Genomic DNA, 20,392 nt, shown 5'->3' with positions numbered 1-20,392 from the left:
ATTGGAGAACGTAGAGATCTTTGAAATACCTATTTACTTCTCATATTGACCAGCAAAATCCTTTCTTCGACGCACCGAGTTCAACGTTCAACGAACGTCGTGCAGGTTGTATTCGAAAGTGCTTGAGAAGTAGATGGTGCAGCCCGGCTGCAACAGCCGGAAAGTGTAACTACCGCACTTCAAAGCGAAGTCAACGACATCTGCGTCGGACGGCTCGAACCTCTGCATTGATCGCTTTGATACGCGCGGTCGATCCGAGTCGCCAGAGGATCTGCACTCACGTATATGCTTTTGTGATACCTGGAAGATTTTAAAGCTCAGATACAAGTGATCGTAACAAGGTGAGCGCAATAATTTTATTACAAACGATCAACGTGATCTCGCGTATAAATTTCAGCTCGCGTTCGCAACGTCGTCTCACGAAAGCGCGAGATGCAAGGTTACACGTAGTGTCCCATACTTGTGATGTAACAACCCCGCCGTTGTCACTAATATTAACTACATTTCTTTTTCTGAGATAAAAGATTAATTGTTTTCAGTGTGCCGAAATGTCCAACCTCGCTCGTACGTTTCGCCCTTTCTTGAGGTGTGTCCGTAGTCAGAGGAGAACCTATGCTGACGCTGCGGCTAGCGATCAAATGAAGTTTACATTTGCTGGCGCTAATCAGGTACGTGGACTGAAAATACTAAATGACAAGATACAATTGCCCGTTTAATGTGCTCTCTCGTCAGGTATTCTACGACCAAGCTGTGATTAAGCAAGTTGATGTACCCTCCTTTTCTGGTGCTTTTGGCATTCTACCAAAACATGTGCCTACATTAGCAGTTTTGAAACCTGGAGTAGTTACGGTTTATGAGGACAATGGTTCAACCAAGAAAATTTTTGTCTCCTCTGGTACGGTTACCATTAATGATGACAACAGTGTACAGGTATGTTACAATATTTTTCAGCAATAAAGTATAAATTACTTTGTTATTATTAGATTATAAAGCAGCTTGTTATTCACCTGTAGATTCTGGCAGAGGAAGCCCATCCAGTAGAAAGTCTTGATAACTCGGCAGCAAGGGATATTCTTAGTAAAGCTCAACAACAGCTTTCTTCAGCATCATCAGATGTAGATAAAGCTGAAGCAGGTATTGCTGTGGAAGTTGCTGAGGCTCTTGTGCAAGCTACACAATAAATATTATAAATATAAAATTATATGTATATACATATAGATTTCAACACACTACTGGTTAGCATGAGACACATTCTTGTCATAAAATTGTTGTATAACCATATAACAATAAAAATATGTTAAATTATGTACATTAATTTAATTACAGACATTGTGCCAAATTTTATTTAATATTAAAATTAATACAGATACGAAAAGAAATAAAATATAGAAGATAGTTGTCATAGTCTTTATTGAGTTAGTTTTCATATTTGTTCATTAACAACATAATAAATATGCTATTTACAAGCTATTTAGGTACAATGATTTTATTGCAAGTACTTGTAACAGCCATAAAAATTTCCACTCTAAAATTGTTAAAAGCTAATATTTCTCTCCAATCTATTCATAATAATGCAACATAAAACACTAAAATCTAATTAAAACTTAAACCTTAGTATCTTAGTAACGTTACAACAGTAACATTACGAATACTTTGGATGTTTATAAGTATTTGGCACTTCGTGATTAAATAAGGAAATATTAAGTTCTTTTTTTTATTAAACGTGCAATAGCAAAAGGCTTTTTCAGAAAGATATATAAACAGCAATAAAGTAAGAGTAATATTCCTAGGGTTAACGTTATGATCTCTCTGGGAACGTACATTTAAAAGTTAAATAAATAACATTTTTAAACGTAGAACTATTATTACATTTTTGTATTTATATATACTATAAATAAAAATAAAAAAGGGATATCATTAATGCTGTACATAATTTTAACACTTAAATTTGTGACAAGTTTTTCAGCAATATTATAAAGCAATTATATAAGAAACAGCATATTTGCGATTCAGATATATGAACAAATATTTTAGTTATTTATTTTTATTTGCACAAAAATTATGAAATTGGATATATTTATAAAAATTATTTGTTCATGTCAATATATATACCTTATTTATCTAAAAAAATACTTTAATATTATGCATTTTTGCATGTGTAGTATCGTCAATTTTCTTTTTAATTTACGTCTGTAAATAATTATTTTTAAATTAAATTTTTTCATTGTTAATATAAAATATGCAACAGTAATTTTGTATCAATACATTTTTAGTCTATAAATATTTGGCACAAAATAATTGAATACGTTACATAGAATATGTTAAATCTCTTAATAAGCTTTATCAGATAAAGCACAATGTATGTACAGTCATATATTCTCGATTCGTCCTAGATAAAATATTCAAAAGGTAAAAATTGCCTATATTTAAAGCTATTGGACGTAAAATCACAAATCTTTTTGGTGATTAGCATAGAGATATTATTTTCTGCGTGACTAGTTGAAAATTAATAAAGAATATTTGTGAATTACTGATTCTTAGCTAGTTGACATTTTATCAAAGATGGTAACGACTTTTCTCTACAACATGCGTTTGTACTAGCGTGGCTAGTATTCTTACAACAGTTGCTAAATATTTTCTGTAGCTGCTGCAGCGTCTTTAAACAGATTATAACACAGCAAGAATCACAACCACCGGACTCGGTGTTGCAGGAACATTTATGTTGCAAAGATGACATAAAATCATTTACGATTTGTACCGTGTCTTTTCGCGTAACTTCTGTAACCGGATTGTTTATACAATTTTGACAATTTTGTAAATTATCGCATTTACAATCAACACATTTACATATATCAGCATCTGCTGTGATCTCCTGTAAAATATTCCTCTCCTTGCTCTTTACGTTACTTGTTTTATGCTCATGTTCTGTAATTTTTTGGGATTGTGCAATATCAACGTTTGTTGAATTATGTTGCGAGTTTATCGCGTCAATATTTTTTAAGTTTTCCATAGATGATAATTGAGTCTCTATTTCTAGCGGATAAGGCTCTGGACCTATTAGATCTACTAAAGAATGAACTGTAGGAAAAGCATTCAATTCCGACCAAGATTGTGCTCTCAATGCAGGTGCAGTTGCCAATGCCATCACATCTATCCAAGAGGAAGGTAATTCTTCTTCTGTCGCTATCGCGAGTTCAAGGGCTTCAGATCGAGCATTTGCAACAACATTCGCATGCAAGTCATTTGAAGTCGCGATAAGAGACTCATTTTGTAAATTTGCATCATTAATAAACGAGAGAGTATCCATTTCGCTGTCAAAAAGGTGGGCTTCGTTCGAGGAACTTATAATATCAGTAATATGACTAGTAATACAGTTAGCACTATACAACGTATTGTTGTTACCAGATACATTGTCTGTATTTGACCGATTTGTGTATACTACGTTCTCAGAAGTAGTAATGGATTCGTTTTTATATTGTTTCACATTATTTGTGAAACTTGTTCCTTCGGAAATGTGTGCTATTGCGTTTTGCAATCCGTCCTGCATAATCTTTTGTTCCAAATTTATCGGAATTGATTGATCCGGTTTAACTATACTGTCATTATGTGCTTCCGATAACGAAGCTGACTTATGCGAATGATCCTGATGGCCAACTATATCCATTAAATTATCATGCTGCACATCTGATTCAGTCACTTGATTAAATACTTTAAATTCGTTATAGTCTTCGTTGTTATTAAAAACATTGACTTCGTTAAAATTATTTAAAGCGATATTCGTTGCAAGAAGCGCAACTTCAGTAATTTTAGTCGGACTTTCCTTATCTTTGGTAGAAATATAACCGTGCTTTGAATCCAACTTGTGATGAGTAATAGCATCTATTGCATTAGTGGAAGTTATTTGTTCTGTTGCATCTTTTGGAGGCACGTATGGCATATTTTCATCACTTTGCGTGAGATCTGTAGATATTGGTATGATGGCGTACGATGGTATAGCAGTGTTACTCGCGGCGACCTTTATAAGTTTTAATTCTAATTGACTTAACTTCTTTTGTTTCTCAGTTACATCATCACTTTTATTGTCTTCATGTTTTTGCTACAAAATAGATAAAATTACAATTTAAATAATTAATATAAGGTTTTATCGTTAATATTTATTATTTTTATAATTAATACTTACCATTTCATTATTAACAGTTTTCTTATGTGTTTTTATGTGGCTTTTTAAACTGTGAGGAGTAGTAAAACGTCGTTTGCAATTCTCAAAAGTACAAACGTATGGTCGTTCACCTGTATGTGTCCTTTTGTGAGTTTTTAAATGATGCGAAGCTGTAAAAGCCTTTCCGCAACCCTTTTCTCTGCATCTTAAAATAAAAATAAAAAATGATAATCGGAAATACTTGTAAAACATTTAAAGCGTATTTATTTTTATAAGTTAGCTGAGAGTTTTATGACGTTTTTCTGTTTATTTGTTTGATGTGTTTAACATTATGGTTGTAACGTCTCTTTTTTTTGTTTTTAACGCTATAAAAAGTAATCGAAAAACATACTTATATGGTCTTTCTTGAGTATGAGTACGTATATGTTTCTTGAGATCGCTTAAAGTAGTGAAGAATTTAACGCATCCAGTCTCTTCGCAGTTGAATGTGTTGCCACTATGAAGTCTTTGGTGAGCTCTCAGTCTGTAAAGGGTATTGAATGCTTTCTCACAGCCTTTGTGGTTGCATTCAAATGGTTTTACTTTTGTGTGTACCCTAATGTGGATCTTTAGACTGTAGGAGGTGAGAAAGGCCTTGCCACAACTCGGCTCTGCACATTTAAATCGATACTCGCCTGAAAGTTTTGAGAATTCCTTCCGCATAAAAAGATTGCAGGTCTACCTATCTCTTGCAGTATCTGGAAGCCATGCAGGTCAAAGCGTACCCTTTACGCCAGCATAGACGAATTAATAATAACAAATGCGACAGATGTAAAAAATATTTTTATTGCTAGTGTTAACACATAAAAGTAGCTTTTAAACTTACCTGGATTCTTTTATCCATGGAATATGCGAAAACAAGAGCACATACAATTTGTTAGTACGTCATGTAAAACAAATGCACATTAAATAAGCACAACATGCAAAGCATGATTTTTGTAATTTTAGTAATGATATAAGTCACACAATTATAAATAAAACATGATATATTAATGAAATTGAAATTGAAATACACAAGAATACAAAGGAATAAAATACACAGCAAATTTATATTCATATATATTTATACCTATTTTTATCAAGTTATATTTTTTTAAACAAATTATATGTTAAAAACATTTTTATTTTGTCATAAAAAAAATTTTCTCTTCTAATTTTGTCTAATATCTATTAGAAAAATGTCCACAATATACATTAATATTTCGTAAAAAATTATTTTAAAACTTACCTTTATGTGTTTTCATATGAGTACGTAAATTTCCAATGGTACTATACGTTCTAGCACAGCCTTCATATTGGCAATTGTAACGATTAATGTGCTTCTGGTTAATATCTGGATCCGTATTTTCAATCGTGGATGTCTCGTGAGAGGCTGCGTGATCCTCGAGTAGTTTCTCATTTTGATTCTGATGAATTCGCATATAAACTTCATCTGAACTAATGACATGATGGATGTGCCTGTATAAACGAAAATATGCATTACTTTTAATACTTTTATTTTAATATATAAAATAATACAAAAACACATATGCCAATTTTACTATTAAATTATGCCAGTGGGTTAAATATAGGTAATATGAGTAATTCATCCGATATACGTGAGCATCGTAAAAACTAAATTTGTAACAAATAATATATCATTTTTAAATAATAGAACAATAAGAAATCGTGCATAATTACAAATGCATTGTGCGCCGTTCTTTTATAAACGTAAATTGCGATGTTATCATCGTTATCAAGCGCGTACCAATGCATACGTGACATATGGATTATTTTGAAATTGTTATGTAGCGGCCAAAATTTAAAACTTCCGGGAGTACAGACGACGAGATATATCGACGATGAATTATCGAAGATACATTCTGTGTGCGATTTTCTCCAAACGGTTTACGAGCTAAAGTTCTTGTTTCGAAGCTCGTATAGCCTTATAAGGAGGGGATAAGGAACACCGACGAAGATGTACGAAATATTGACGGTGCAAGTAAACTCCGTGGATTCGATTCGGAACGACCAACGATGAAAAGGGACCGCATACGTGGTTCAGGAGGGGAGAATACGTGAAAAAACTCCGTGAGATCTTTAGAGAGTTTTTGAAAATCAGTCTGGGACTCACTCGGCCGTGTTGTCATCGACAGGTAGCCCCTCGTTGATAGCAGCATCATCGTCAGAGTACTTGTCGTAATCGAACACCGCGCTCTGCTCGTAGACCTTCTCGAAACTGGACAGATCTAGAGACGTGTCGTCCAGGCAGTCCTGCAGATCGTGCGTCACCAGGATATTGTCGAAATTCCCGCCGATGCAGTCTGCATTTCCGTCCCCTTGGAACTTGTCGCTCTCCCACATCGCCATACTTTTTCGGGGCTGCGCGACAAACAAATCGCGCGACGAACCTCCCGTCCGCGCTCCGACATAACCTGTAAATTGCAGCACAGTTGGCACACAGTTGGCAAGGCAGCCCGCCGATAATAGTGCGTTATCGACATGCGACAAGTAGAACCTACCTGCCGTTTATTATTATGTTTTTTATTTATAGCAACAAAAAGATTTATGCTTCTCATCGAATAAAATTTAATATTTGAGAAAAAACTTTTTTTTTTACAATGCAATTTGTTAAGCTTGTTATGTCTTTTGTAAAACACAAATTTTACTAACTTTAAATTTAGTGCCATTGCACCGAATCAATTAGTTTTGCATTGAACGTGATCTCCAGCAAAGTTCTCAGGTCGTTTTTTTTTCTTTTCTTTTTTTTGTGAGAATCAAATTCCAGCGCCTCTACTTGTATAACGTATGATAACGTGCGATGCATGTAACGTGAAATAGTCTAAAAATTAAATCCAGTTCGTACTCTTTGTTTGAATTTATATAAATTATCGGAGTTGTTTTTTAATTTGTAAAAAGAAACTCACAAAAGAATAAATTTTCACTGAAAATGACGGAGAAAGTACGGAGATACGAGAAGATCGACTTTCTGGGCGAGGGACAGGTTAGGATACCTTTTGTCATTTCAAAAATTTTAGTATTGCTTCGTGTATTTACTAATTTGTTTTAATGTTTTATGCATTTTACTACCTCCACTTGTACGATACGTTGCAATATATGACTGAATTATTAATTACAAAAATATGTTCAAGCAATTATACTGTGCTGTATGTTATAGTTTGCCACTGTTTACAAGGCAAGGGATATAGAAACAAATAAAATTGTTGCGGTGAAAAAGGTTTGTGTTCACGTTACAAAAAAATTAATAATTTCTATTGTACCCAATTTATATTATAAGGCTTTCATATTAAATATAGATTAAAGTTGGAAGTCGTGCAGAAGCAAGAGATGGTATAAACAGGACTGCTTTGCGAGAAATCAAATTGCTGCAAGAGTTGAAGCATGATAATATAATTGGCCTGTTAGGTATTTATTTTTAATATAGAAAAGCTTAATTAATAGCTTATTGAAATAAATTTAAATGTTCAATGTGTTGTACAACATGTATAATTTATATAAAAATATATTTTTATAATTATATGTATGTATTAAAATTTCAGATGTTTTTGGCTATAAGTCAAATGTGTCATTAGTATTTGACTTTGTGGATACTGATCTGGAAATAATAATAAAAGATAGCAATATAGTTTTAACTGCAGCTAATATAAAGGCATATATGATTCAAACTTTACAAGGTCTGGATTATCTTCACTTCAATTGGATACTTCACAGAGATTTAAAACCAAACAACTTGCTAGTAAATTCAGAAGGTGTTCTGAAAATAGGAGATTTTGGTCTGGCAAAATTTTTTGGATCACCTAATCGAATTAATACCCATCAAGTAGTCACAAGGTGGTACAGAGCACCTGAATTACTTTACGGCGCTAGACTTTATGGAACTGGAATTGATATGTGGGCAGCTGGTTGTATATTAGCTGAGCTTTTGTTGCGAGTACCATTTTTACCTGGTGAATCGGATTTAGATCAACTCACTAGGATATTTCAGGTACTAATACGTCTGTATAAAATATTATAAAATTATTTTAGTCAAAGAATATTTTTCATCAATTCATATTTCATAATTTTGCTAACATATTTTGTTATTAATATAATACTTATACTGCATTTCTCTATTTAGACGTTAGGTACTCCAACGGAAGAAACATGGCAGGGAATGACTGAATTACCAGACTTTATTCAATTTAAACCTTTCCCTGGCACACCTTTAAAACACATATTTACTGCTGCTGGCGATGATCTTTTAGATTTAATTGCTAGTCTTTTGAATGTTAATCCATTGGAAAGATGTACATGTGATCAAGCGTTGCAAATGCCATATTTCAGTAATAAACCTGCACCTACTCCTGGTCCTAAACTACCTTTGCCTGTAACCATCAAGCGTCAACGCGAAGAAAGACCCAATCTTAAAAGAAAATTGCTAGAATCGATGGAAGGAGCTTCTTTAGCTAAAAGATTGCAGTTTTAAATATTATTGATACTAAAGTAAATAAACAAAATAAAAAATTCTTTACTAGATAAAATAGTGCCAATTTCAAAATTAGAAAAAATTTGCATTGTGATACTATACATTAAAGTATTGTATCACGGCGTAGCTAATAATTTTGTAAAGTATTACTTGATTGTAACATTTTATACCCATACAATGTACAAAAAAAGCATATGTGATTATATTTTAATATTATACAATTAAAATTTAAATAAATGTCTTTTCTCAAGTCTGACTTGTCGACTTTATTATTGGGTTATCTCTAATACTGAATTTTTTTTATCTCACGTATTAAATCAAATTTGCAGTTGATTGATGCTATATAAGCTGTAAATTAGTATTAAGAAATAAAAAAACTATTTATTTAAAAACAATTTTAGACGGAGCAATAATAGTTATTATTAAATTTATATAAAGTTTCCATTTTTAAATAAGACAAAATTTTTGTGAATTTTTATAATATTCCAATGCGGTTTTCCATTATAGCATGTGGTTGTCCCATTTGTTCTCTGAATTCTGATGTATTAAATACATCTTCAAATCTACAAAAATTACATAATAATAATAATAAAAATTATCAGACAAATTAATAAATGCTATAATAGTTTTAAATACCCTATATCTTGATCTTTTCCACGCAAAACATCTTGCATTACATTAGATGATGGCAGAAATGGAAGTCTTCCAATCTTCTCAGTAGCCTTTAATTCCATTGCTATGCGTAATGGTGCATGTAATCCTTGAGTATTTCTAAGCAATATCATATCCATGCGTTCTTGATTCTTTTGATACTAAAACATGAATAAAATTGTATTTTATATGCTTCAAGATGATGTATGTTAAAAAATCTTACATTTTTCTCTGAAGTTTCCAAAGGATGTGCATGACCAACACTTTGTCTAATTGCTGATAAACTATACAAACAAGATTAATGCTAACAATTACCATAAAAGAAATAAATTATATATCACATATGAAATAGAAAGTACAAGTAATATATTAACTTGAGTCTTTCAAACGAGTGCAATTAAGTCTTACCCTGATATCATAGGATTAGGTAAATCATAGTTAGTTCCACTTTTAACGTTGAACTGCTCAGGTACAGTAGGTTTGGGTATAATTGACGGCAAACCAAAACTCTAAAATTATATCAATTAGTAATATATAAATTTCAAAATTATAAGCAACTTTTATAAAACGCTGATTATTACCATTTTGCTGTCTAGAAGTAACAATAAAAATTACACGAAGGAAACGTTTATACGTCTTAAAAACAACACACTAAAATCTCCAGATACTGCAAGCTAAAAAGACGATCAGGTTATGAATCTTGTCATGTCACGGTGTTCATAAATTCACTAAATTTTGGACCGGTTTTTATAGACTAAATTTTCATCGAAGGTCGGAATCTGACGCGTAGGATATAAATTTGAAATTAACAATCGTCACTTTTTAATAATAAAAAAGTTATTACTTTTTTATTATTACATTTTACAAATCGATTCTTATGAAGTTAGGTAGTCAGTCACACGAAGTATACAGCGATACTAGACGTAGATTTGAGATAGTGGACTTAAGTTTCTTTAGTTCCAAGAAAATCCGTTACGATTGCCATTGTCACCACCAGCAAATCGAGGTAATGATGGAGATCAACGTTTAATTGAAAAAGTGAAAGTTAATCTTTAGTCTAATCAAATTTATTTTACTTTTATTTATTGATAGCGTGTCTCAACTTAGTTCTAACACATAAGTGATTAATGTCCGAGTGTATAAATTTGATTTAAATGAACGAGACGTGGTTAAAGGTAAGAGATATATACATATAATATACATATACATCCGGCCGTATAACTTCTCGTCAAAAATTATCAAGTTCAATAAATGTATATTGCATATAATGCAATGAATTTACATATATTAATCTAAATATTAGGATCGAATGAATATACGGAGATGTTCAGTTGGATTACGTTTCAATTTGATGTCACCCATATATTTCTATTTTATTTTCGATTCTTTTCTCTTCATACGGAAGTAAGTACATTGGACGTAAATCACAGCACATCTTCGCTTAAATAAATACTCATTCGTCAATGGTATTTTATCCAGACAAGTACACAAATAAAACGAATGCAAGTGCGCCTGTTATACAGTATCGATATATGACACATCGTGTGACTACTCCTCGAAATACTTAAAAATAAAATTTGTACGTATGATAACTCAACGTCTCTACATCTTCGCGTCCGTCGGTCTCATATACACATACGTACATATATCTTACACTCGGAGTTCGATTTTAAATTAAATTTGTCCGCATTACGCACGAATTCGAAGCGTGCGCGTGTGCGAAAACGATTGTATACCGATACAAAATATATAAGAAACGATGTATGAGAAATGAATGAGTACTTCCGCGAAATAAAATTCGGTGTTTGATCGTTTCGATTGCGCGATCCAACGAGATGAGGTGATCGGCAACGAGTTCCGTCGATATCGTGGGATTTTTTTAAAATTCTTTTTTTCTTTTTCTTTCACACAAACGGGGTCCGTCTCTTCGACTCTTTCTTTAATATTTACATCAGGATACAGGAGCGACTTTTTTTTTGTACGTGTACGCGGATGTATAATACAGTAGTCTTATACATATAGCCATCTTTGATTATGTATAATATGAAGATGCATCAATCGAGAATTAGGCGATATAAAGCTTGCGGGAAAGATGCGCTAAGGCAATGTCGCTCGCAAAAGTTTACGCGTGCGTTGAACCGTTTGCACAATGTATGTACATACGTGTGCGTGTACATGCATACGAATATATTTAAAGTATGTACAAAAGTTTCGTTTAGGTCTAAGAGTAGTACAAAATATTCGAGGAAGATAACTGCGCGGTGACCGATCGGAGATAGGAAAGTGATACTTTCATTCGCATTAGTCTAAGTAACTTGTCGCTTATTCACTACAATCTATATAAATTTTTAGCACTTTATACGTAAACGTAAAATTCTTATACGAGAAATAGGATAAATTTATTACAAGATGAGAAGGCCCTACAGGTAAATATCTTTTTTTTTTATGGTTCGTTTTTCGCAAAAAGCGTTAGCTTCTAATGTTAGTAGCATATATAATTTTACGGTATCTCTAATACTTCAAGTCCAGATCGCGTATTATCTACGTTTGGGAGAAATACGGTGTGAATTTTTTTTTTTTTTTCTATGATAGTATATAATTTTTAAATAATACATGCTGTTACCTAAAAATTAATTTTCTAATTAAAAATAACAAAAGCTAATATTTCAAAAGTGCTAACTTTATAGGCTTTATACTTTTAAATTCTATTAAGTGTACTTCTATTTGCTTCAATTGTAAAGATTGAAAGATTGTAGAGTTGAAAATTTAGCTGAAATCTTGCGGTAGATTAGTTATAGAAATACTATATCAATTTAAAACACAAGCCGTTAGTAGAATACGAGTCTATTGAGCTCCTTTTTTTTTTAATCGTTAGGATTGTTACAAGAAAACAACAAAGCTAGGTTTCGTTATAACTACCTTAGCGGACGGATAGATTTTATGAAAGCGAGAAGGAGTTCCCATAGTTTAGAAATGTGATCTACATATGAATTCTTATATTATGATACTTTCGTGAAAACTGCCTAGAAAAGCATAACAGTAGCGGTATTATTTACGCTGCCTTTAAAACAGCTAATAATTAATAATGCTAAACAGTAGTGTAAGTGCCTTTTCTCCGATCATATTAATAATATAGAGTTTGATTATTTAAGAGCTAGAAATTTTTGAAGATAAAATTTTGAAGAAACAGTACAATACTTTTTATAGTTGCATTAACATGTTGCATTAATTGTGGAATAACGAGAGTGAACAAACGAATATATTATAGAATTAATCTTCTACATACTATATATCTCCAGATCGTTAACAAGTTTCTTTTTAGATATTTCTCTCTGTGCTTCTAATGTAGAATTCAAATGTGGTCAATGAGAAAAGTGATAATAAGTGCATTACGTTTATGATAGTGTGAACATTATGGTGTATGAAATTTCGTTGATTTTATGAAAAACTATATATATACAGTAATGTCTGTACGTCGATGTATATCGTAGTATCACTTTGCGAACAATATTGTTTTAAAATATTATACAAAATGACTAGTAACTTTGTTAAATTTTACGTGCCAAATTATATGTTAATAAACAATTAAAGTTTTCAATAATTAAAATAATTCGTTTTAACAGTTGAGAATCTTGCGTTCGCTTATTTTTATAAAATGTATTAATAAGAAGTTTTTCAATATAAATCATACCACTTGCAATCTCAAAAGATGCAACGAAAATACATACTTTTTAAAACTATATCAATTTATGTCTTTCGATTTGAAATTATAATCGCAATTTTCAATATTATACACTTTTTATAATACATTTTTATTTTATGTACATAATTTAATGTTTATGCACTAATCATAAATGTGATTTACATTTAACACTTTAACATTTCGTAGAATCTTCTCAGTTTTTGCGAGGCGCGTTACATTGTAATGAGGAAACAATTACATCTCCTTCCAACCGATAAAATGATAACGTGTCTACAACAATAATCCGTTGATATCTCTCAAGATGTAACACTGATTATAATAAATGCAACAAAGATTTAATCAAAATAGTTACACATAAGTGACATAAATGTTTCAACGTTTACCAGATGTGTTTTTCAGAAACATATGTTTAAAAAAAAAACATGTTACGCAAGATATAAAATGTTTGACATGATTCTAATCGTAGTATCTGAAATAAAATTCATCTTTTTATTACAAAATTCTTATCAAACCTTTAAGTGTACGATGTACGCATTTTTCTAGTTGAAAACTGAAAAAGACACGTATCTAGTGAGAGTTAAAACATTTATGGCGCTTTGGAGTATACTCTCTGTTTTTTCTATATATCTTCCTATAACGTCTTCCAAACATGTCGGCAGCGTTGAGCATTCGATAAATCGACACTTTAATGCTTATGAATTGCATTGCGCGTGACGAAAGTTGGTTGCCGCCGATACTACTTGGAAGACTGACTCGAGATCTGAGATACCGCTGAGGGGTTTCTTAACTTACGTAAAACGCACACAAACACGAAAATAAATTACATTCCCATTTTCAATCTCGCACAATTCTGATCATTCAACACCGATTTTTGCGGACTTGAAAATTACCCTGAGTGCATCGCTTTCATACTCGAGAAGGGCAAAGTCTTTATCAGAATGTACTTCGTTGGAAGAAGATAAACATCGATATTTAAGCGATCGGCAATCGTTGACTCCATCACATTCTGACACCGTCGCACGCACCGTCGTTGAACACCTTGATTAAATCTTATACTCCTCCGCATACTTTCGCGGCGTGGTCGAGTCGGGTATAACTTTAGGAATATCCCTTTCGGGGCTAGGACTAGGGCTAGGGCTAGGCGAGGAACTCGGCGATCTTGAGCTGCTACTGGAGCTTGATCTGGCGCGTTTCTTTTGTTCCCTTTGCATCTTATAGTCGTATAGAGGGCCGCGAATAATTTTCAGCGTGGTCTCCAGTTCGTACGCGCGATTCTTCAACTGGTTATACAAGTCAATGTCGAGACCGGCCTTTCGCGCTCTTCTGTGAAGCACTATCAGATGACGTCTATTCAGCACGTCCGGCAGCATGTATTCCTAAAAGAAGATACGTGAGAAAAAAAAAAGATATCGATTGTATCACGCTACGTCGCATGCAATTTTCGCAATTTACTTTCGCCGGTCGTCCGCAACGAGTTTTCGGTTTCGTTTAACGCACTTTAATCTCTAAAACCAACCTGTCGAGTCACGAGGTAATAAATAAACCACATCATGGTAGTGCCGTAAGTGACGAAGTAAGTGACGGGCTCCATTATATCCCATGAATATTCCCACCAGGTTAATCTGGCCAACGCCCCGAATTGGATAGACATCATGACTAGGAACGTCCAAATGAAAAAGTTCGCCTTCTTGTAAGCAGCGTTTTGTATCTCCTGCAATGTCTGCAACGTTTAAAGAGTACCGTGATAACTCGCCACTTGCGTTTCTTTCAAGCAAGGATATAATTTATATAGCGAAGATATAATTTAGCTCTTTCATCGCGTTCTCCAAGGAATTGAGAAAATGAGACCGGAGACGGATGAATGCGTCGGGGAGTATCGCGCAAGTTGAAACGGCATTTTTTTCTTCCACCCCCGGCTTGTTATCTCATAAAGAGAAGAAGAAAAAAAAAGACGCGGGGAACATTTCACAGACGTTTTCTTTTGTGGCGTTGCGTAACAATAAACGTGATGCGCACAAAGGTGGGATTAGAAAAGTATCGCTGCTCGTTTGGCCGCGTGTGCGAAGCGCGACGCGAATGTGCTAATTAGAACGCTCAAGAATATGGCAATTAAGACGAGCCGTAAAAGCCGTATGGGCGAGACGTGGCGAGAGAAAACGGACAATGGGAATGTGCCCGCGTTTAAATCTGATTTACGGGCGATAGAAAGCTCGTGCGCCAGTTCATTGCCGTGTGTCTCGTTTCAACTCGGTACAAATCTCATTTTACGTTACCAAAATCTTGTTTGCCACACGCGCGCGGCCGCTACTTAATTCTGTTTGCACCACGAGGCTATAGGACGATTGGCTCGATCTGCCTTTACCTGCTCCATGGGCACCAGCTGCAGCCTGATGTCCTCCAGCTCGGCGATCACTGATCTCTCCATGTCGATGTGGTACTCCCGCACTTGGAACGCCTCGTATAATTGCGCGACGAGCGCTTGCACGTCTCCGAGTTTCTGCAAATCCTCCTGTAAAAGCGGGATACATGCACGTCGATACGGGACACGGCACGACAGGGGGCGAATCCCGCGCGACCCCGAAATCTATCACGCGCGTAGAGATATCGCTAAAGATCACAAGATCGAGATCGGGGCCGTAGCTACACGCGCTTCGGGATCGCATTTATAGAAACGTAAAGCCGATAAGAAGGCTCGTCTTTATCGTGATAACTCACTGTCGTGCACCTTTCTTGCAACGGCGGCGAGACAACGTATTCATTATCGTTTATTAACAATTTAAAATCCTCCTCTAAAAGCGACTCTATCGTGTTACTGGAAGCTATCCTGACGCCATCTGAAAAATCAATCAAGGCCTTTATTTTGCAAACTCGCAGAGCGCGGAAGCATTGTCTGGTTTCTCTCCGCGCTCTCGACGCATATCAATTGATTGAGCGAAATAACTTTAACACCTCACCTAGCGCCGTAATGCAAGCTCGATCGATGCCGCGGTCCTCCGTCTTCAGCATGTCTATAAAATTGCCGACCGTGTGCGTTATTGGCTTCATGGTGAATGAGCAGTGTTCCCTCCTGGACGGAAGGGGCACCGTGATCCTCGGAAGTCCCCGGTAATAGTCCACGGTGACAGCTAGACCTGTGCCAACACGCATTTCTATATGTATAATCGTTTCGTGCAGAGACATAACTGCGTTTTTGAATATTTAAAATATATTCGAATTAAATAAAATATATGTATAATGAAAAGTTTAATTTAAATTACATTCTAAATTAATTTCAACAGATCTCGCAAAAGCATGATTCCGCATAAATATTTTTTTCGTAACGCAATTCTCGCTTTCTCCCGATTGCTTTACGTTTCCTCTCAAATTCCCCGATGTTAATGACAATTTTTTAAAATCTTTAGCGTTAATAGCTATATTATTTCTATTTTTTTACATTCGTATTCGATCGCGTGTACCACGCGGATCCACGGCTTGAAGAATAGAATTGCGACTTGCATGCGAGGAAAAACACGCATGAACGTTTCGTGAATATATTTTGCGGGGGGCACTCGTTATTATAAGTGTGTGAGACGAGCTTCAACGAGAAACTCAGCACTGTGGACCCTTGAGATTACTTTTGTCGCTTGCTTATACATATATGTATATCATATTGCCATCCAATCAACTAACATCGTTACGCAAAATTATTTCGCTTCGTATCAATATTAATTTCCTTCCGAAGTCGGTCAATTAATATTTACATAAATTTATTTCCGCCAATTGGATTAAATAATATTAAAGCATTAATCGGTTTTGCGCAACAATTAAAGTTACAACATAGCCAGGACGGAACGCATAATGCACCGATGAGCCAACAGAGATGTACGAAATGTGCAATTATAAGAACACGTTAAGCATTAGTTACACACTACATACCCGTATCATATTATGCATATAATATATACGCTTCATATCGCATCGTATACAAAATAAGCCCGGAAAAGATTTCCAGCTACAACGAAACGAACAGTCGAACAGTTTTCTCTGATAACAGTTCTGATTTTTTTTAATTAAAAGTATTTTCACACTAACGAGTAGTTGCACAATAAATTACGCCGGGAATGAAATAACGAATTAAAACTCTGGATAATTATTAGATTCGACGGAAACGCGTGCCCCTCGCAAATATTGATCTAATATGCAAATTAACATCTCGCTAAAACGTTCTGAATGCTGTCTCGGCAGATCTTATGCCGATGACGAATTGAACGTCCCCGGAAAATATTACACAACGCCTACTTAAAAAGCTGGGAAAAGGAGGAAGGACCTACAAGGCCGGCCAAGTACACCGTTTCCGCGACTCCACTCGCGTGTTAATCGCGCAATCGAGAGCTAGACTGTATTAACCTGGTTACGAGCCGTTGATATATGGAAGGTATTAGAGTGTGGAGAACGGAATGGGACGACCCGGGAATCTTTCCCGGTGTAAGCAGAACGGAACCGAGCGTTAATCCGCCTGCGCTAACGATCTCTGAAAATGTATCTTTTGGCGCGAGACCCGTCTTCGTCAATTTCCGCGGTGGTGAGTACGTTGAAGCCGCGAAGATCCAATAAAGTAGCGGGAGCTTAATTCCGAAGTGTCATAGCGTCCTGAAATACCGATGGCTTTGACGGATGACGAACGAAATTAGAGAAGACGGTAGCGCGACAGTGCTTTGGTGAAATAAAAATTTTGAATAATCTATAATCCAATGTATATGTACTTCGATATATAATTTAAAAAAAAAAAAAAAAGAGAAAATTTTATGAGTAGAAAATATCTTTATCGAGAAAATGATGAAAATATTGCGTATTTCAACAAATACACGGAGATGTGATAGACATGCAAATTTCTCATATTTGACGCCGGTATTATAAAATGATACGATGCACGAAATCGACGTTTATGATGGATAGATAGATATATGAAAGGATTTATATCGCATTCGATGAAATAAGCTTATTCTAAAAAGAAGCGGACACGTTGTAACATCGTATTTTTCAATATTATTAACCGCAAATCCATAAAGAACATGTTTAGTCTTTTTTTTTAATTCTTAATAAAAATATATATTATTTTTTATGTAAATCGCATAAAAAAGAAATATTACGTTACGTTTATTTCGCTCCGAGTGCATATATGTATACGATATGGATATTTGCATACAACTGTAGGCAGCGAATTGATAATAAAATCACTTTAGATCCGTTGTGTATGCGAAACACATTTATTTGCAGTATTAATCGTGCGAATGTACTATCAATTGATGTACTGCTCCATTTATGGAATTCCGCGTTGTTGTAAATCGTTTATCATTGAGAGTTCTTGTTCCGAAAGGGAAACGGCGGGCAAGATGCCTTTCAATTATTCGAAGATGCGATCGCGGAGGGTGCGATCAGCGGCGATCAAGCGACCGCGATTTTCCCAAATGGGAATTTGGTGCCGTCGTTAATGTCTCCTCGACAACGTTCGACAATTAGTGCGCCTCCCGCCACGAAGACGACGATGTTCCGTGTGCATCGTGGCGTGCATTTCGCCCGGTAGTAGGTTGCCAGGCACGTGGAAGAGGCAAGAAATCTACCACCACCTGGCCATCGCGCCTCCCTTCTTCCGGCGGCCACGGTGCAACGCGGTGGCGAGGTTTTCTGTGCCGCATCAGTCTACCATAAGATCCTGCTCAATTAATAAGTGGCGTGACCAGTGGGACCGAGTCGACGTGTTTTGCAATACGTGATTCTTTTTTTTTCTTTCTCTCTCCTGGTGACAGCAGCCCCTGAGGTTTCTTAAAGTTCAGACCTGCGAGCTCCATTATTCTTCGGGGATGCACGACTATTGATGAACACACCGAGGGAAGTTCCCAAGGGTAGGTGGATACTCCACGACGCGAGACTCGTTCTGACCATTCGATTTACGGCACTTCCGAGAAACCGTTGTCGTTGAAACATGCGGTGAGATTAAGGAAGATTCTTCGGATAGTAAATCGAGGGCGAGGAAAAAAAAAAGAGGAAAAAAAAAAAAGAAGAATAGCAGAATCGTGCAGTCGCAATTGCGCGGAGTTCACACTTTTAGCAGAGTCTAAAACACGGTCCCAGCGTATCTCTTTAACTCTGAAACCGATGAATTAAACATAGTCATTTCATGCAATTTTGCACGTTATTAAATTTAATCGTAGTCGCTTTTGCAAAATCTAATTTAAGTACGTGGAACGTCGCACGCTCGAATACTTTGATCGCGGCCAAACGCGCGCGCGATTAAAATAAAAAGAAAACACGTTAAGCTTAATTTTAATCTGTGCAAATGCAGTTACTGTGCCGTCGGTGTGCTGCTCAACATGCTGTATAAAATTAAACGCAAATACGAAAGTAGGGACGATTCAGTTAAATTTGCTATGACAGCAATCTCGTGTGGAGCAGTCTCGTAAAATATTAAATGCCTCTTCGTATCAACGAAGTAATATCTTTCAACAATAATACTCATAAATCAAATCGAGATTTTCTTTATCTCTAATAATATCATCGACGTGGAAAATTCTGTATAAAAAAAAAGTCGTAAGAAAGTCTTTCGCAAACGCGCGCACGCTTTTCTATTCTTCTTCCTTTTTAATTACTGTTCAACTTTCAACAGAGGCCAAATTGTGAAGAAATTTACGCGCCGATGATCGTCTAGAAAGTCTCTAAAGTTCTGACACGCATAAATACATATCTTATTGAATCGGACGAAGCAAGGAGCGATATTGTTGCGTAAAGCGCACGTGCGAGTCAAATATACGCCTGAAAAATTATCGAGCGCGAAATTCTTTCATCGCTCTCTTTAACGAATAGGTATGTGGCTCACGTCATCACGCACAACGTGGTGGATAAACAAAAAGTCATGACTCGGACTCGTTAACAGTTCGCGTGCAATGGTAGCTGGCGTGCCGCGGTTTATTTCCATTTTTTGACAGGGAAGCTGCATTATGCCTCTTATAAATTATTAATATTTATAAAATAATTATGATTATACTTGAAAAATACATAAAAATATATATTTAAATTTGTAAATATATAATAGTTTCAAAACAAAAAAAAAATTTTAACAAAATTTTCCATTTTTAACTTTAATTTTTAATTTTAATAAAATATTTATTTGCGAATTCAGAAATCAATATTTTAATTTTGCTATTTTATCAAAGTACACGGACTATGCGGACTGAGTGTGATGTATGTATGTACGTATAGAACAAGTCGATTTTTCGTAACGCGAATGCACATGGATCAGGCATCCGGAATACATGGATAACACGTGTGAGAATCTACTCAGGATATTCAAAGCTGCGTGTGATGGGTCTACGTGATCAACTCTGTTAGAGATATTGGA

General features: G+C 35.1%; 5 protein-coding genes across 6 annotated transcripts in view; 2 read left to right on the top strand and 3 right to left on the bottom strand.

Annotated features, from left to right (window-relative positions):
- The first annotated feature begins 190 nt into the window (after nucleotides 1-190).
- Nucleotides 191-1,305, top strand: Atpsyndelta (ATP synthase, delta subunit). Its single transcript, XM_070656125.1, has 4 exons — nucleotides 191-341; nucleotides 540-668; nucleotides 733-930; nucleotides 1,014-1,305. Exons 2-4 carry the CDS (start codon nucleotides 549-551, stop codon nucleotides 1,179-1,181), a joined length of 486 nt encoding a protein of 161 aa, XP_070512226.1. The 5' UTR covers nucleotides 191-341; nucleotides 540-548; the 3' UTR covers nucleotides 1,182-1,305.
- Nucleotides 1,306-1,399: 94 nt separating this feature from the next.
- Nucleotides 1,400-6,547, bottom strand: LOC139102257 (uncharacterized). 2 transcript variants are annotated; one of them, XM_070656044.1, is made up of 5 exons: nucleotides 6,312-6,547; nucleotides 5,427-5,656; nucleotides 4,551-4,833; nucleotides 4,181-4,364; nucleotides 1,400-4,096 (listed from the first exon to the last, which is right to left on the bottom strand). In XM_070656044.1, the coding sequence occupies exons 1-5, from the start codon at nucleotides 6,545-6,547 to the stop codon at nucleotides 2,528-2,530; spliced, it is 2,502 nt and encodes an 833-aa protein (XP_070512145.1). In that variant the 3' UTR covers nucleotides 1,400-2,527. The 2 variants fall into 2 exon arrangements, with proteins under 2 accessions (XP_070512145.1, XP_070512136.1); XM_070656035.1 differs by lacking the exon at nucleotides 6,312-6,547 and having other exon boundaries at nucleotides 4,551-5,031; nucleotides 5,427-5,569.
- A 55-nt stretch (nucleotides 6,548-6,602) lies between these two features.
- Nucleotides 6,603-8,919, top strand: Cdk7 (Cyclin-dependent kinase 7). Its single transcript, XM_070656114.1, has 5 exons — nucleotides 6,603-7,181; nucleotides 7,356-7,415; nucleotides 7,495-7,603; nucleotides 7,738-8,183; nucleotides 8,316-8,919. The coding sequence occupies exons 1-5, from the start codon at nucleotides 7,128-7,130 to the stop codon at nucleotides 8,661-8,663; spliced, it is 1,017 nt and encodes a 338-aa protein (XP_070512215.1). The 5' UTR covers nucleotides 6,603-7,127; the 3' UTR covers nucleotides 8,664-8,919.
- Nucleotides 8,920-9,058: 139 nt separating this feature from the next.
- Nucleotides 9,059-10,051, bottom strand: Pomp (proteasome maturation protein). Its single transcript, XM_070656140.1, has 5 exons — nucleotides 9,896-10,051; nucleotides 9,723-9,823; nucleotides 9,538-9,598; nucleotides 9,300-9,475; nucleotides 9,059-9,226 (listed from the first exon to the last, which is right to left on the bottom strand). Exons 1-5 carry the CDS (start codon nucleotides 9,896-9,898, stop codon nucleotides 9,139-9,141), a joined length of 429 nt encoding a protein of 142 aa, XP_070512241.1. The 5' UTR covers nucleotides 9,899-10,051; the 3' UTR covers nucleotides 9,059-9,138.
- Nucleotides 10,052-10,640: 589 nt separating this feature from the next.
- Mcu (mitochondrial calcium uniporter) overlaps nucleotides 10,641-20,392 on the bottom strand; it is a 48,924-nt gene continuing 39,172 nt past the window's right edge. The window contains exons 3-7 of the mRNA XM_070656103.1: nucleotides 15,972-16,148; nucleotides 15,733-15,851; nucleotides 15,380-15,526; nucleotides 14,534-14,737; nucleotides 10,641-14,393 (exon numbers count right to left, since the gene is read on the bottom strand). Of these exons, the coding sequence (XP_070512204.1) occupies nucleotides 14,061-14,393; nucleotides 14,534-14,737; nucleotides 15,380-15,526; nucleotides 15,733-15,851; nucleotides 15,972-16,148 (980 nt within the window). The 3' untranslated portion in view covers nucleotides 10,641-14,060. The remainder of the gene's footprint in view (nucleotides 14,394-14,533; nucleotides 14,738-15,379; nucleotides 15,527-15,732; nucleotides 15,852-15,971; nucleotides 16,149-20,392) is intronic.

Source organism: Cardiocondyla obscurior, linkage group LG01, assembly GCF_019399895.1.
Source record: "Cardiocondyla obscurior isolate alpha-2009 linkage group LG01, Cobs3.1, whole genome shotgun sequence".
Taxonomy (NCBI): domain Eukaryota; kingdom Metazoa; phylum Arthropoda; class Insecta; order Hymenoptera; family Formicidae; genus Cardiocondyla; species Cardiocondyla obscurior.
The sequence above is the reverse complement of the archived record's forward strand: the minus strand, read 5'-3'. Positions and strand labels throughout refer to the sequence as shown.